Source organism: Linepithema humile, chromosome 2 (assembly GCF_040581485.1).
Source record: "Linepithema humile isolate Giens D197 chromosome 2, Lhum_UNIL_v1.0, whole genome shotgun sequence".
Taxonomy (NCBI): domain Eukaryota; kingdom Metazoa; phylum Arthropoda; class Insecta; order Hymenoptera; family Formicidae; genus Linepithema; species Linepithema humile.
Window position 1 is genome coordinate 23,897,525 of NC_090129.1, and position 16,602 is coordinate 23,914,126.

Genomic DNA, 16,602 nt, shown 5'->3' on the forward strand with positions numbered 1-16,602 from the left:
ATGAAACATATTCAGTACAAAAGGCTGTTCATCTTACAAGGTAATTTATAATTTGAATAATGGACAATATTACAAAGTAAGTTTAAATCCATGTGTTGTTTGCAAATAATATTCCTTTATCAGCCATCCTATTAAAAAATTCAGGCTGCTATCTAAATTCTATTACCTGAAACAAATTGTTACCTTTGGGAACGCTTCTATCACATTGATATCGGTCGCTCTGATTGTTACCGGAAGCATGTTCGAAGAATCGGGATTCTGATTCGGAATGATGTCCTCTTTCATTACGATCGTTGTTCTCCTTCCTCTCCCCCTCGGACCTCTTATCACTCGATTGCCAATCGTGCTCCTTCCGCTTGTTATAATCCACCACTTTACGCGCGTCATAATTCGTCGCGAAGTTCTCGTAGCCCCTCGCTTTCTCGTTATATTTCTTCGAGCTCTCGTACTTGCTCATCTTATCGTTGAACTCCTTCAGATTTTGCTCGTTTTCCACCCAATTTCTAAAATCTTTTCTCGGATGCTGCTGCTGCTGCTGCTGCTGCTCGCGATTCACTACCACCGGTTTCAAGTCACCATGGCTGTAATCGAAGCACTGAACTGGTAATGGATGTTGATCTGGGATCGACGGACGAGACACATGCCCGTAATCGATCATCTTCGCCGGACTGAAAGCGATCGGTTCGATCAACTTCTTATCGATTTCGCCGTGATTATAATTAAACTGCTTAGACACGCAAAACTCTTGACCTGGCCTCATTTGAGGGCGCTTCATGAACAAATTGGAGGCGTATTTCGATTGAAAATCCTGTCCGGTCGCAGGTTCGCCGTATCGCGGTCTAAAATCACCTATCTTCGGTTCGGTCGCGGTTCTCTCCAATCTTGATCTCTCGTCGAACATACTCGGAACGTTCCTGTCGACGTTCTGCTGTCCTCCGTCGGGTCTCTGCTCGCCGCCGAACTTGTCCTTCCAAGCATCATTGGTTACGTATCTTGGATGAGGTGCTGTTTCATCTAATGTTTTTTTAAAAGGATCAAACGTACGTCTAGCGTACTCGTTAACGCCATCCTTTCGCATTTCCGCGTCGATATCCGGACAGCTTTTATTAAACTCATCCGGTTTCGGGCTCTCTTCATACCTGAATCGCTTAGCAGCGATATTGTCTTCAAGCTGTCCTCTTCTCATATAGGAGAGATTCCTACGCATGTAATCGCTGCGATTAAGAGGGTCGCTCCAAGGTGGAATATTTGTGCTGCTTGAATCGCTCATGGGGCCTCTCGCCTTGAAGTCCAACGTTCTAAACGGCCCATCGTTAGAGTCTCGGGGTTTAAATCGAGCGTCATTGAAATTCTTCAGATTTCGCGGGAGAAGAGGATCGTTTTGATCGCGCGAGCCAAGCGAAAGCGAATCGTTAGAATCGCCACGAGAGCCGAACGGCCCCTCGTTAGGTCTTCGAAAACCAAGCGATCTTTCGCCGGACAGTCCAAAGGCTTGTTCGCTACTGTCGAAGAGCGGTCTCTTATCGAACGGCGCTTCACTCGCTTTACCAAATCTGTTTGGCCCTACGGGACCGAATTGTGATTCGGTGAGACGTCGAGTACCGAAAAGTGTGTCACTGGGCGGCACTCTTTCGTCATTAGGTGCTCGCGGGCCAAATGGTCCCTCGGGTATTATCAGAGAATCAGGACGATCGTTAGCACTTCTAAGCCCGAGCATATCGTTGCCTCTGGGCGCGAACGGACCGGAATTTCGCGGCGCAAACGGCAGGTCGCTGGAGCCTCTCGGCCCGATCTGTCGATCGATGGGTCCATCCGGCATTCGTGATCCAAATCGTTCGTCCACGGGATCTCGCCGGGCAAACTGTCCACTGTTGAGAGGTCCAGGTAATTCGTCATTACGATCTCGTCCGCCATATTGCTCATCATTGGATCTTCTAGGACCTTCATTCGGCGCAGTAGGTCCGAACGGCGGTCTATCGATGAGACCTCGTTGCGAGTCCATAGGACCTTGTTGTTGGAATGTGCTCGGAGCAGGACCCTTTGGAAACGCGGAAGGATCTCTAGGACCGAACATTGGCGGAGGTCCTCGAGATTCGAACGGCGCGCCAGGTTTAAATTCCATCCCTGTGGGACCAAAAGGAGAATTGAAACGCGAATCAAACTGATTGCCAACTGATCCCTTATCCTTGAAACCCGCGTTCAGATTGAGATCCGTAGTAATAGGACACAAATTCGGCAGTTCCGGCGGTGGTTCGATGTTTAAATCTTCCGGCCGTGGGTCGTTTTCACCCATAAAGGGCAAGCTTTCCGGCTTCTTAGTAAAATTATCGTTATCGTTGCCAGAATTGTCTGTTTTTTCGACGTTGGTTTGAATCTGATCATCATCGCACTTCGTATTTTTCTGCTGCAAAGAATTATCATTGTCGGGAACCTTATTTTCTTCTTTAATGTCGTCCTTTCTTGAGTTATCTTCAGAAACAACGGGATCTTCCTGCTTAATAGTATTATCAGCCTCGCTCGCTTGCGTTGTCTCCGCACTTTTGATATCTACAATATTATTACTTTGTAGCGAAGAATCGGGATTAATACTTTCAATACTTTCAGATTGCTCAATAGGAACTTGAGATTGAATGTTGATTAGTTGCGACTGATTAGGTCTGCTTTCCAAGTCTTTTCCTAATCGTTCGTTATAATCCGCAGGATGTTTGATGAAATCCGGAGGTCCTCTGAAAGGAGGCTCGTTATCGCGATTGAAAGGCTGACCTCGCGGGCCATACGAGGTGGAAACTTGACCCGAATCGGGAGGAGGATGCTGAAAACTTAATGGTCCACTGTTCGGAAAGTTCGGCAATCCACCACGATTTGGTGCGTTTTTCTGAAAATCGAAAGAGCTTCTAAAGGGCGAATCGCCAGCGATTTTCTTGAAGCTCTCGCTGAGGGAGCTAACGCTGCTGGATTTGTCCGAATCGATAAAACTTGGTCTAAACACGTCACTGGCGGCCTTTCGTTTCTCCATAAGCTTCTTCAGCTCTGGCGGTAGATCGTTCGGTGGACTGAAGGACGGATTTCTGTTAAAACCACGAGAATTAGCGCCGAAATTATCTCGCCTATGATCAGTTCCGTCTTTCGCATCAAAGAAATCCGCGTTACTTCTGCCAAATCGATCATTCGGACGAAAGTGTTCGCTGTTCGGTGCAAACCGATCGTTATTGCCAGCGGGGAAGCGATCTTTGGGCTCGAACCGATCGATTCCCAATCCGGGACCAAATCGTTCACCACCCGACGCAAACCGCTCCGGTGCAAATCGCTCACTGTCCGCACCAAATCGATCGTTTCCAGGCACGTGATGATCCTTATCCGCCCCTAATCGATCAATTCCGGGTCTAAACCGATCGTTCTCCGGTCCGAACCATTCTTTATTGAACCGATCAGTCGCCGGACCAGGTCGATCGTTATTTGGACCAAACTGATCATTTCCCGACGGAAATCTGTCACTTCCCATCGACCCAAATCGATTGTTTTCTCTGCCAAAGCGATCGTTTGCCGGTGGAAAACGGTCGTTACCCGAAGGGAAGTTACTCTGCGGATTCATTTGATTATTTCCAAAGTCACTAAAATTTCTGTCGCCTCTTCTGAAACGTTGTGCACTGTCAAAAGTATCGGGAGATCTAAACTGATTTTGCTCGCTCAAGTTTGGATTGCTACTGTCCCGTCCGAAGCGCTCTTGATCGTCTCTTCTAAAATTGGACTGTCCGTCAAAATTATGAGGCAGCCGATCGTTTGGATGCATAAAACTTGAAGGATCCGCCGGACCAAACGGCGGACGATCCTTCATACTTCCTGGCCCCGCTGGTCTCACATTTTGCAAATGCAAGCGATCGTTGTTAGGGAAATTTGGTGGAGGTTGCGAAAAGTTTGGCACGATGTTATTCGGCAGATTCGGCGGTGGCTGTGCGAAGTTTGGCGAGATCATTTGCGGTGGACCAGCTTCGGATGGAAGAGGCAGCAGAGACATTGTGCCTCCGGGTGCGAATCCGGGTTCCATTCTAGGGTGTTGCGGATTTATCCATTGTTGCTGATTAGACCAAGACGCGACACCGGGTCTAGACATATTCACTTGTGACACGATTTGCTGCGTTCCTTGAGTCGCGGGATGATTGCCGACACTTGTGGTTTCCGGTGGTGGCGGAGGTGGCGGCGGCGGGGGCGGCAAAGGTGCGGCATTTTGCTTTCCCGTCAGACCCAAAGTCTTCCCGATACCCAACAGATTATTGATCAGTCGCTGATTTTCATTATTCGATAAGATATTCAATATTTTATCATCGCCAGATATGCTTTTATCCTTATCAGCTTCTGCTTTCATGGCTTGTTTCTGTTGTTCACGTTTCTTGCGCATCTGCTCGCGCCGTTCGATCAACTTCTCACGCCACGACGTCCATTTCGCTTCGTATTGCTTGTACTGAGTCTGAAAATCGAGGGTGTCAAATTGAAGAAGTTGCAACTTTAATTATTCATCTCAAATCAAGCGTTTTCCAATGACTTTAACATTGTCTTTGACACAGTTATAAAAATTCAAAATTAATTGATCCTATTTCATGCAGAGGTCACGCGTAATTCTCGAAATGTAATTGAAAACATAACATTGTAAATCACTTTTTTGTCAAATTCTGAAATACTTGAAATCGTTTATTAGTCTTTGTAAAAAAAATCAAAATCAAATTCTTTATTCTTGTATAAAAAGAGCTAATTATGCATATTATCGAATATATAAAAGTAGCATCACTTACCTTGTCCGGATGATTAGAGTTCTGCTGCTTCCACTTGTTAAATTGCTCTTCCCACTGTTGAAACTGCTCGTCAAATGTTCTCTCAGCCTCGGTCAAATCATCGTCTTCGGGTTTCAACTTTTTAGCACTATTGGATTCACTAATTACATTATTATCGCATTTGTCGGCCGAAAGAAGGTTTTCTCTATTCTCGCCAACCTCAGGTGGTAAAGGTGGCTGATTCGTAGGCAACGGTGGATTCGCAGGGTGATTTGTCGCGTTTACTTGCGGCAATGTCTTATTGGTAGATTCTTTAGAAGGGAATAACGGAAGATTATTTTGGTGTGGAGGTGGTACGTTCGCAAATTGATATGTATTTGTGGTTGCGGGGGGTAAAGGGGGTCGTACATCCTCTTTAGGCAAAGGCGGTGGCTGCACATTTGATGGCAATTGCACCTGGCCTGCCAAATTCATATTCTGCGCTGATAAATGCTTCATGGTCTGTTGATACTGAAAACAGATGTTCTATTAAGAGAAATTAGTCAATAATTTATGGCATATCTTTACGAATATAAAACATTTTTTGTACATTTAAATTGTTGAAGCTCTTGTAATATTAGCCAACAACGAATAAAGGTTTAAATTCAATGCAGAATAAATTTGTAGCAATGCATAGACGTTGCTAACGCTTTAAAATAATAATTTGTTAATATTAAATTTTTTCTTCAAAGAATGTCATATGTAATTTTCTGTATACATTTATAATTGCATTTATTCAATATGTTATACTCGTGTATATTTATATATTTTTGTACAATGTTATACCTTGTCACCGTATTGCGCTTGCCATTGTTGATACTGTTGTTGCCATTGTTGCCACTGAGTCCAGTTTTGTTGTTGTGCAGCTGCCCATTGTTCTGGTGTATATCCACTGGGTGCCTAATATAGATAAATACATGTATAATAAATAAATGTTATAAAAAATTTGTCCAAAAGATTTGTCATTAGATAAAATTGGAAAAAAACAGAGTTACAGTCTTAAAATACTTTTTATTAAAAGCTTTTTTTTATTTAGCAAGAAATTTTTCAATCTTAGTAAAAACAATAAATCTTCTGGACCTACTTTAAAACGTAGTAAGTAAAGACACAATAAATCTTTCGAAGAAATCAAATAAAACAAAATTTGCTTTGTTCAATTGTTGATTTGTCTTTATGTGGATAAACCTATATACGCTGCAAAACTTAACTAATGTCCTAATAAATCATATAATTAGAAGTTGATAAATTATACATATTACAAGTCATCTTTTTTTTTTAAATTGTACTTACTGGTTGATTATAGTATTGCATACAGCTTTGCATCAAGGATATGGGATCTGCGCCTGCTGCTGCAGCGTAGCCAACTGGCGGCTGCGGCACTGAAGTAATAGCACCAGCTGATAATTGCCATTGATTCCAGTTTTGCATTTTGCAATATCCTCTGTCAGACTAGCAAACGGCTTGCTAGTCCACTTTAAAAGCCGCAGTCCGTTCTAGGACGCTATTTTGTATTCAGAAAAAATTATATACTTTATCCATATTGTAAGCTGTAAGTGCACATGTTTTTTTTTCTAATATATTTAATTTCTTTTCTAATATATTTCTTACGCAATTATAATGTATAAAACGGCAGACGACATATAGTGAAAACAAATCGTTTGAGCTGGAGCAAACGTAATTCATTGATTATAATGTCAAAGATAAACAGCGGCGTGTCAACGCCGATGAATCTTACAATGTATATAAATATATCCTTATAAATTATGAAAAATGTGTTTATAAAAATAAAATGTACATAATTATTTTCAATGCGGCTTAAGATTCGAGATAATGTAAAATTTGATATATGTATGTAAAATACATATAAAAAAATTAGTAATGCATTAGATATGCAGTTGCATCGTAACGATGCAGTTTAAAAAATAATCAAGATGGTAATAAAACATTTCCAAATGTTATCAATGTAACATCTTTGCAATTAATCTTTGCAAATTTTTTGATTGATTATGAAGCATAATCTGACAGATAAAACCCAAACTGTCATTCAATTTGTATTCAATGTATCAAAAGAATCATGCAAGTAAAATAGCGCAGAGCAAAAAAGGAAATGCATTAGACTCTCTTCACGAGGAAGTCTGGAAATGTAGTTTGCATCTGCAATATTTGAAACAGCAAATCGACAAACATCATGTGTTAACACAATCTTTGCGTTTTGTAACGCATTAAATAATTTTTCATGCAAACATTAACAAGAGCTTCAAAGAGCAAGATAGAAATTCATAATGGAATCGTATTACTATCTTATCACAATCTCAAAAAATACAACGTTGAATAGAAAATATTCCTTTTTATATTATTTGTTTGCTGAAAACAAACATTTTTATGTACATTTTCTCATTACGAGAATCAAAGATCTTTTAGGTTCTAAAAACTATATGAATATAAAAATTCATGATTATATATCATCTGCATTTAAAATTTTTGATACATTATGTATTTTGCTAAAACAATATTACAATATCAAATTTGAATAAAGTTGATAAATACCTTAAATATAGAGAATATTCTAAAAATAAGTGAACTCACTTTATTGCACTTATAAAAATCACATAAATATGACTCTGTAAGTGTATTCTTTCTGGATTGCAAACACTAAAAATTGGATAATTATTCCGATTAAGTTACATTTCATCGATTCTTCTGTCGCTGAAATATATTGTAGAGGAGATTTTTTTGAGCAAATCTCCAAGAACCATGTGAGAGACGGCATTGCAAAGATATAACAAATTAAATTTCGAAAGTTTTATGCTTTTTCCTAGCTATAACAGATTGATGTTTGCGGTTCGAACCTTGTGTCATTTTTCAATCATCACGTGTGGACGGAAGAAGCTCCGCCCCTTCCCCTGCACCCCCACACGCTCACGTGTGAACGGGAAAGAAACACGCCCTTTTTTCTGCACCCCCACCCGTCCACGCATGGTGATTGTAAACAAAGTTTTTACAGCGTGCACAAATTTCATTGCTCCTAATATCAACTTGCAATACGTAGGAAAAAGTATAAAAATTTCAACTTTTATTTTGTTCTCAACCAAAAGAGCGTCCGCCACTTGGTTTTTACAGGGCTTTTGCTAAAAAAAAAAACAAAACTTTCCCTGCAACAAATGTCAAAAAAATCGATGAAATGTAACCTAATCTGAAAAATTACCAAAAATTGTAATATTAACAGAAAGACTGCAACATCTAAATAAACCATCATGCATATAAATATTATGCAATAACAACGTCAAATAATTACATATACTTGATAATTTATTCTGATATAAGAATATATCTTTCTTAATGTCTAATCAACTTTCAATGTCTATAATCAGAAAGAATATTGTTATTCATATTTATATGATTTTTTTTCTATCAAGTGATCAGTGGAACACACTGCTAAAGTTTGGTAGAATTCTGTTAAACCCTTTATATATGATGTACCATCAACGCCAAAAAAATTAAAACACTTTTTCTTAAGATTTTAAAGACTTCTCTTATGATTTTGAAAACACATCCAATATTCAATAACAAAATTTCTTTTTTAGAAATGACAGTTAGTGCAACAGATATGTCCTTAAAAAATAAATTCTCCTATTGAATATTAGATATGCACAAATAATCACTGAAAAAAATCTTAATTATTTTGACACCAACTATACTAACACAAAAATCAAATCTTCTAAAATATAATATGGAATCATATGTATACCGATGTAATATAAAAATAGAGTATTGCAAAATATCATGTAGAAGTAAATATGATAATATAATTTAAATGATAGTCCATATTAGATCATTTTAATTATAAAGTATAAAACACATTATTTTAATTATGTGCATATATCACATAATGTGATTCATACATTATTATTAAAATGATCTATATATACATATGTATGTACAATGCTTACTGTATATTTTATAGCACTTTTGTACCTTTAAACATAGCTCTTTCCGTTTTCAGATTCCATTCAGTAACGCAATAAAAGCTCAACAAAATGATCGATGAGAACACAAGCCATAATTATACAGGATATGTCGAACGTGTGACAAATCTGACACACAAAAACACAACTGTCTCTACAGTATACAATAGAATAATAATGTAGTATGTATTACATATATTTCAATTATAAATAGAATCAAATTAACAATAAAATTGCAAATGTTCGAACAATTATTGTAAATTCTGTAAAAATATCCTTTCAGATATCTCAAATAATTCAAGAATTAAATTGTTCAAGTATGAGAATATAAGAGAAAGATATTTATAGATTTCGTACCATTTCAGATATGTGCATTTGAGTGCAATGTATTTATATGTATAAATATTGAACAATATAAGACATTTGTGATTTACATGTACAAGACGTTAATGAAAGGTCAGTTTAAAAAACAGAGTAAAGAATTTTGAAATTGTAAGAACCTTTAAAAAAAATTTTACTTAAAGAATGTACTAAAGGCAAGGAGGTGTGACTCTGATTAAAAATAAATACTTCATTTCCATATTGGACGACGATAAAAGGGTTAGGATTAAGTTACGTTAGGGTTAGGTTTGGTCAAGAACATCAATATAGAATTTATTGATTTTCTATATCAACACTGGCTCGTACAAAGCAAGGGTGTCACAGAATTATTAAATATTTTGTTTGCTTTTGTTCACAATAAACATTATAAAAATATAATATAATTTTAGTTCACTTTCGTTAGGAAACAAAATCAAATAAAAAATATGTTCGTGTGATAAATTGTCTTGACAGTTTTATTGCAAAAAATATTGTCTCTAAAAAAAGCATGATTAAAAACAGAAGTGAAAAGCTACAAATAATTTCGCTAAGTGTCAATGTCAATTTGGATATCATAGACGTGATCTTTAAACGATCTTTATGTTTAATCGCAGATATACGAAGTGTGATCATCGGCATTCTTCTCGTGTTCCAAAAATTGAACTCAATCGAAATCATTTTGATTTTGATTACTGATTATGAACATTCTGAGACACCCCATGTAAGAGCGCAGAACATAACGCCATGGACGGAATTCGTTCGAGTGCTCAAACCTGAGCCCAATATTTTACTAAGACAATAAAAAACGTATTTTGCTACTCACAACTGCGTAAATTTGAAAGGCCTTGCTTACACGGCAGTGTATATTATGTTTACTAATCGAGCCGACTGTATTTGCACCAACCCGCACCAGCCTACACAGCCATCACCACTGATCAACCACTGATAGTCAGATCAACTGATTGCAATTCACAATTAGTGACAGCTGTGTTCAGAAAGCGCACAATTGTACAATTGTTGTATAATGGTGGATTCATTTGATATCGAAAATTTACTGACCATCGATTGGTCAATACTTCTTCGAGGCATAAAGAAAAGGAAAACATTTCATGCCAACTGAATAACAAAAATGCACCAAGTTGGGTACGGACAGAGAGAAACCAGGTTTCTCTCTGGTACGGAGAAATTCAAAAGTTGGCAACAATAGGTGTTTGATGATTTCGTCTGACGTGTAAGCAAGTTGCAGCAAACTGCATCATCAGTAGGTTAGGTTAAAATACTGTATCGTGTCGGAAAGTTTTTTTTCTCATTAAAATATTGTCAAATCATGCTCGATCTCTTCACAATATTTAGTAAGGGTGGCATAGTGCTCTGGTGCTTTCAGAGCACATCACAAATTTTTGCACCCAGTGTCAATGCCCTGATAAGAAGTGTCATATTGCAGGTAAATTAAAAAACCCACTTTTTTTGACAGATCGATCTGTCTGTCAACCTTTGACCTCGAACTGTTTGACGCATTTCTTCAAGCTCGTTCAATTATTTAATTGTTTTCTCGATTAATTGTTTATTTTTAAAATATCACAGAATTTCACAGATTTCTAACATTTTAAAACTTTGCCATTATTTTAAAATAAAATGTATAAAAAATAAATATTATTTGACATCAAAACTATATATTAAAATATATAAATATTAATTTAAAGTTACAAATATATAAAAATAGTGTAAGGACTAAATTAAATGTACCATATGGTTGATCAAATTAACGTCATTGTTTGACAGATTTTCTATTTACACTTGTAAAATAAAAATTAATTTATATTAATTTATATTGATTATATTGCAAAAAATTGGTACCATTTTTTATTTTGATGTTATACAATATAACTAATGAATGAGCAAAAGTTTTAATTCATTAAATTAATTAAATGTAATTTTGATTTGTAAGAAGTAAGTATATCATCAAATAAGTTCTTTTCATTATTTTCAGTGTTAATGAAAAATAGAACTCTTTACAGAAGTCAATTTTTTTTAAATTAAAATGACTTAAGTAGAAATTTTTGCAATTTTATTAGTTTAAGTTATAAATTTTTAATTTAATAAAATCTTAAATTATTAATTATATAAACAATAAAGTTTTATATATAATAAATATTTGTCAGATAGTTTAGCTATAACTTTAGCAAAAATAAAATTTTTCAAGAAAGTTTCTTTCATAGGAACGTACAGGGAATCACAGTTTCGAGCATGATTCTTTGCGATTGCAATATAAACTCGACAACGAGTTTGAATTAATATTTGTGGTGGCATATCAAAAAATACTACAGTTATCTTATGTGGATAAATTCTTGAACGACATCCATTTAGAATTCAGGGATCGTTTCAAGAATGAATTGGAAAATTCGAATTGGTTTAGCAACTTTGAATTCGAGCAGACTTATAATCTTGTGCTTGAACGGGCCGAACAATGGTCTCGCACGCAGGCCAAAATGCCGAAGCAAATGCGTACCTTTGACGAAAGTCAGAAGTCTAAAAAGACTGTTGCTAGTATGATTGAAAGAAAGGATGATAAAGAAGATAAGAAATCAGGTATGATTATAATTAATACAATGTAACAATTGAGGAATTGGATGCAATAACGTTATGAATAGCTTTACTTATTATTGAAAAAAAAACATAACATAATAAAATTTGAATAATTTTGAAAGAAAAGAATATGAGGTGAACAGATGCGTAATTCTATCATATTTCAATAATTTTGTATATTACAATTTCCTTTTTTAGTTATTTAATAATATAATATTGCACTTATAGTTTACGTACACTGTAAAATAGCACACTGTAAAATAGCAAATTTGAATAATATTTAATATAAAATTATAAGGCATTTTCACTTAAGTAATAATGCTTTTTCTTCTTTGGGTAATACTAACGAAAAATTGGAATTTTCTTCTTCGCTTCTAGGTAAAAAGAAGAAAGCAATAAATTCTAATGGGGATTATCATAGTAAGTAAAGTTTATGGAATCTTTCTATGCTGGTGTATCATTGCATGAAACTACGCACTATTGCATGTTCATAATAAATGCTATTCACAGGCATTTTGTAGTATTTTTTTGAAAACAATACCTTATATAAAAAAATTTGATTACATATTTTTCAAATATAAGATTGATCATTCTTCTGGTTGTACTATTAATAACAAATCACTTTATATAATTGCTCAAATATTTCTAATCTATTAATTTTTTATCGAACATTTTACATTAAATTGAGAAACGTAACTATTTTTTTGAATTAGTTGGAAATTATATTTTTTAAACATTTTTTGTGATATTTTGGTATTGCAGCAAAAATTCAAGAAATTCCAAAGCAAGAGCTACCAAAACAGCAAGTGGAACATAATGGAGAACTTGACGAAGAGATACTGATTGCCAATCGCATGAAACTTGCTCAGAAAATGTCAGGGCAAAAGAAAAAAGCTGACAAGCAGTAAGCGTGTGTTATTTTAATAAGAAACTAGAAAATGTCAATAATGAAATATCGAATAGACATTATCAAACGTTTAAATACAAAAAATTATATTACTTCGATTTTATCTCATAAAAAAATAATTCGAAGACAAATGAAAATTGAATTATGAGTACATCTATTATTAATATTTGGATATTTTTTATAGTTTTATATTTAGAAATTTATTATTATTATTGAAGTTATATAGATAAAACATGTAATGATAAATATTATCTTAGGAAGAGTCCTAAGCCTGAGAAAGCCGGCAAAAAACCACGCATCTGGGAATTGGGTGGAACAACCAAAGATCTCGCTACTCTGGAGCGAACCAAAGATAAACCAGAAGAGAGCGGTGATTATGTAGCAGCCGATACAGCTGTAATGTCTTTTCTTTTTTCTATTTACTTTAAATTCATTTATTTCTTGTTTTACTTTGATAGTGCAAGAGTTTCACGAATTTGATTAGTCTAATTTGGTTAATCAAATTGTTTTTTAGATAAAATAAATTGATTCTTAACTAGTAAAATTTAAAGTCTCTAATATTCGCTTGTTATATATACTTTTATTACTTTATGTAGCTAGTTGGACAGATGAAAGGTGGCATACGCGATCTCGAAGTGAATAGCGATTCTGAGGACGACTCCGATCAGGAGATGGAGTATTCCAAGCCACAAGTGCAGAAGAAGACTAGTATGTTCTCTATGTTTAAAAGCCTAGTTGGTAGCAAATCTCTAAAGCACGAAGACATGTTGCCGGTTTTGGAGAAACTGAAGGACCATTTGATCACTAAAAATGTCGCCGCTGACATATCTCAGAAATTGTGCGATTCTGTTGGCACAAAGCTGGAAGGAAAGGTGCTTGGCACCTTCGACAGCGTGGCTAGCACCGTAAAGGCCACTTTGACAGACGCCTTAGTGCAGATACTGTCACCTAAAAGGAGAATCGACATTTTGCGTGATGCTTTAGAAGCGAAGAAGAGTATTAGACCTTATGTTATGACGTTTTGCGGTGTCAATGGGGTTGGCAAGTCGACAAATCTTGCGAAGATTTGCTTCTGGCTGATAGAGAATAATTTCCGCGTGTTGATTGCCGCCTGCGATACATTCAGGTAAATTGATATACTCATATATAATAAAAAGCATGCAAATATGACACATTAAACTATTTTGAAATTTGTAATTTTAGAGAAAAAATTTTAAAAAATTACATAAAAATATTATATAGAATTCCAGAAACTTAATGTATATTATTTTAAGCCAATAAACAATTAATTTATATTAATAGTAATAATAATAATGATGTAACTTATTAGAGCTGGAGCAGTCGAGCAGCTGAGAACACACATGCGACACTTGAACGCCTTGCATCCACCAGAGAAGCATGGGAATCAAACAATGGTGCAATTATACGAGAAGGGTTACGGCAAGGATGCCGCGGGCATCGCCATGGAGGCGATTCGTTTCGCCAAGGATTCCCGATTTGATATTGTCTTGGTCGACACTGCCGGTAGAATGCAAGATAATGAACCGCTGATGCGAGCCTTGGCAAAACTAATAAAGGTGAACGAACCGGATTTGGTATTGTTTGTTGGAGAAGCTCTTGTTGGCAATGAAGCTGTGGATCAGCTGGTGAAATTCAATCAGGCTTTAGCTGACTACAGTCAGTCTGCGAATCCTCATATTATCGATGGTATCGTCCTAACGAAGTTTGATACAATCGATGATAAGGTAAAGTTTTTCTTCTTTATGTGACATTTTTTTGTCTTGTCTTGTCATCTTTTAATTTTAGTACTTATAATTTTACACATAAATTTAATATATAATAAAGTATCATATATAGATATAATAAATATACATTTATTAATATATAATTTTTTATCTAACTTTTACAGGTTGGTGCAGCCATCACAATGACATACATCACTGGTCAACCTATTGTTTTTGTTGGAACTGGCCAAACTTACACAGATCTAAAGTCATTGAATGCCAAAGCTGTGGTGCACGCTTTGATGAAATAAATATTCCAAGAAATGATAATAAATCTTTCATGATATCCTGATTATATTATGTGTAGTTTATTCAAGCTTACACAATGACCGATTTTAACAAAATAATTTCTACAAAACAAGCAAGTAATACGAGTTAATTTTAGCAAATTTCAACTGTTAGAACGGAGAATGCTTAATTGCGTCCTCCAATTTTTTCAATGGTCTGAGGACACCCAATCACGTCTTCCAATCTCAACTATAACATAATCAATATGTGCACTCAATAAGGAAGGAGAAAGTTCGTTTTGTGCATCGACTATCTTAAACTGATACAAATTGAACTAATCAGATGTTATCAAAGGCAGGGTACAATTACATTGTACCAAGAATAGCACAATTGTTATATCTTGACTCCAAAATGTGGTGTCTGAGTAAGTAATTTTTTACAAATTGCAATAAACTTGTACTATACACTACACAAATGACATACAAATACCATCTTTTTGGTAATCTGCTGCGATTTATGCATAAATTTAAGATACTTAAAATTGTAGTCGTCAAGTAATTAGCAGCAGGATGGTAGAATACGAAAATCAAACTGATAATTTGGAGTATGCAAAATACGAAGAAAAATGAAGAGAATAATGGTGGTGGCACATCTAAAATATAAATGAGATAAATAAAATATGAAAAAAAATATATATAAGAAAATCATGTTTTATATTTTATTATATTATACAATTTATTACGATCTCCCCAAAAATAAAAAAAAACGTTTAATTTTTATCAAGATGAACAAGTAGTATCGAAGCGATTTTGAGCTTGATCTTTTGATTTTTGAATGCCGCTCTGCACAGAGTAGTTTCTGAACGCACCCAGTGCTGGCAAATACCGACTACCGACATCTTACGTTCGTGATTCGAGATTGTGCGATACATATATTATATAATTTCGTTCACTTATCGGGATTAGGGATTGATCTAAAACTGTAAGTAATTTAGAAATATAATTAAGTATAAGATTAAACAAGAAAGCAAATGTGTTATAATTTGGTATCGTGCTGTGCATTAATTTCTGAAGATAAATAGGTTATATTGTTACGTGTCACTTTGAAGGTTGGAGTTATGACATACAAATCGTACCGTTTCAAATGTAAATTTCCAATTTATTATATTAATAGTGTTACGTGCAATTTATATATATGAAATATTTGTTTATATTTTATCTGAATATATAACGAAAAGAAACTTTTATGTTATTTTTGTAAGTTATCGATAGATAACCTATACATGTAATCACGTTTGACACTAAGCACATTTACGCTTACTTTGTGATTTTTTCATCAATTATTAATGTTTAAACTGATTTATTATGATTTCTATTATCATCTACACTATCAGATTCTAATAATTTAATTAAAATATCTTTGTTACAGAATCAACATGTCTGAATCTGGATCATATCGACCTATGAAATATCCATATACTTTATCCGCAAAGGTTGCTCAGTTTCCATTCAGATATTATGTGAACCATAGTTGGATGTTTAAGTATTGGCTCATCGGTATAGGAATATCACTACCTCTGTTTTACAAAATACAAAAGTTATGTAAGTGTTGCAATTTGTTTTCATATGCTGAGTGAAAGGTATATGTATAATTTATTATCTCCAATTTCAGCATATTCTCCTGAGAATGTTAAGAAATGGAAGAAAACTCATCACGATATGTTCACTGGCGCTGATCATCATTAAAGTAAAATTACAATTGTTAGACAACTGTTAACATGTAAGATAATCTGTAATCCATCACATAATGGATAAATAAATTTGATCCGTAATCAAATTATGTAGAGATGATTGAGGAGAATAGATTGTTTAAAAAAAAACTTATTTCAAGTATTTTAATAATTGCAGTTTAAAGTAAATCGATTTTAATGGTAAACAGAAGTTACAAGCCGCCGATCGATCGACACA

The 16,602-nt window shown here is 35.1% G+C and overlaps 3 protein-coding genes across 8 annotated transcripts in view; 2 read left to right on the top strand and 1 right to left on the bottom strand.

The window, feature by feature from the left end:
- LOC105667810 (YLP motif-containing protein 1) overlaps positions 1–10,224 on the bottom strand; it is a 22,539-nt gene extending 12,315 nt beyond the window's left edge. The window contains exons 1-5 of one of the 4 annotated variants that reach the window (XM_067350264.1): positions 9,954–10,224; positions 6,096–6,306; positions 5,592–5,705; positions 4,788–5,291; positions 184–4,465 (exon numbers count right to left, since the gene is read on the bottom strand). In XM_067350264.1, coding sequence (XP_067206365.1) covers positions 184–4,465; positions 4,788–5,291; positions 5,592–5,705; positions 6,096–6,233 — 5,038 coding nt within the window. In that variant the 5' untranslated portion in view covers positions 6,234–6,306; positions 9,954–10,224. The remainder of the gene's footprint in view (positions 1–183; positions 4,466–4,787; positions 5,292–5,591; positions 5,706–6,095; positions 6,307–9,953) is intronic. The other 3 variants (XM_067350266.1, XM_012359852.2, XM_067350265.1) reach the window with 3 other exon arrangements.
- Positions 10,225–10,333: 109 nt separating this feature from the next.
- Positions 10,334–14,702, top strand: SrpRalpha (signal recognition particle receptor alpha). Of its 2 annotated transcripts, XM_012359855.2 has the most exons (8): positions 10,334–10,574; positions 11,350–11,719; positions 12,095–12,136; positions 12,479–12,620; positions 12,881–13,019; positions 13,220–13,749; positions 13,954–14,368; positions 14,533–14,702. In XM_012359855.2, exons 1-8 carry the CDS (start codon positions 10,458–10,460, stop codon positions 14,656–14,658), a joined length of 1,881 nt encoding a protein of 626 aa, XP_012215278.1. In that variant the 5' UTR covers positions 10,334–10,457; the 3' UTR covers positions 14,659–14,702. The 2 variants fall into 2 exon arrangements, with proteins under 2 accessions (XP_012215278.1, XP_012215279.1); XM_012359856.2 differs by lacking the exon at positions 12,095–12,136.
- Positions 14,703–15,458: 756 nt separating this feature from the next.
- Positions 15,459–16,471, top strand: roh (reduction of Rh1). Of its 2 annotated transcripts, none has more exons than XM_012359969.2 (3): positions 15,459–15,616; positions 16,064–16,236; positions 16,307–16,471. In XM_012359969.2, exons 2-3 carry the CDS (start codon positions 16,071–16,073, stop codon positions 16,378–16,380), a joined length of 240 nt encoding a protein of 79 aa, XP_012215392.1. In that variant the 5' UTR covers positions 15,459–15,616; positions 16,064–16,070; the 3' UTR covers positions 16,381–16,471. The 2 variants fall into 2 exon arrangements, with proteins under 2 accessions (XP_012215392.1, XP_012215393.1); XM_012359970.2 differs by lacking the exon at positions 15,459–15,616 and adding an exon at positions 15,640–15,780.
- Positions 16,472–16,602: the final 131 nt, after the last annotated feature.

Bases quoted from the DNA above. Each gene is read 5' to 3' on its own strand.
- roh (XM_012359969.2), top strand. From the start codon at position 16,071: ATGTCTGAATCTGGATCATATCGACCTATGAAATATCCATATACTTTA. The intron at 16,237-16,306 runs GTAAGTGTTGCA...CTCCAATTTCAG, and splicing joins TTACAAAATACAAAAGTTAT to CATATTCTCCTGAGAATGTT.
- SrpRalpha (XM_012359855.2), top strand. From the start codon at position 10,458: ATGCTCGATCTCTTCACAATATTTAGTAAGGGTGGCATAGTGCTCTGG. The intron at 12,137-12,478 runs GTAAGTAAAGTT...TTGGTATTGCAG, and splicing joins TTCTAATGGGGATTATCATA to CAAAAATTCAAGAAATTCCA. The intron at 13,020-13,219 runs GTAATGTCTTTT...TACTTTATGTAG, and splicing joins ATGTAGCAGCCGATACAGCT to CTAGTTGGACAGATGAAAGG.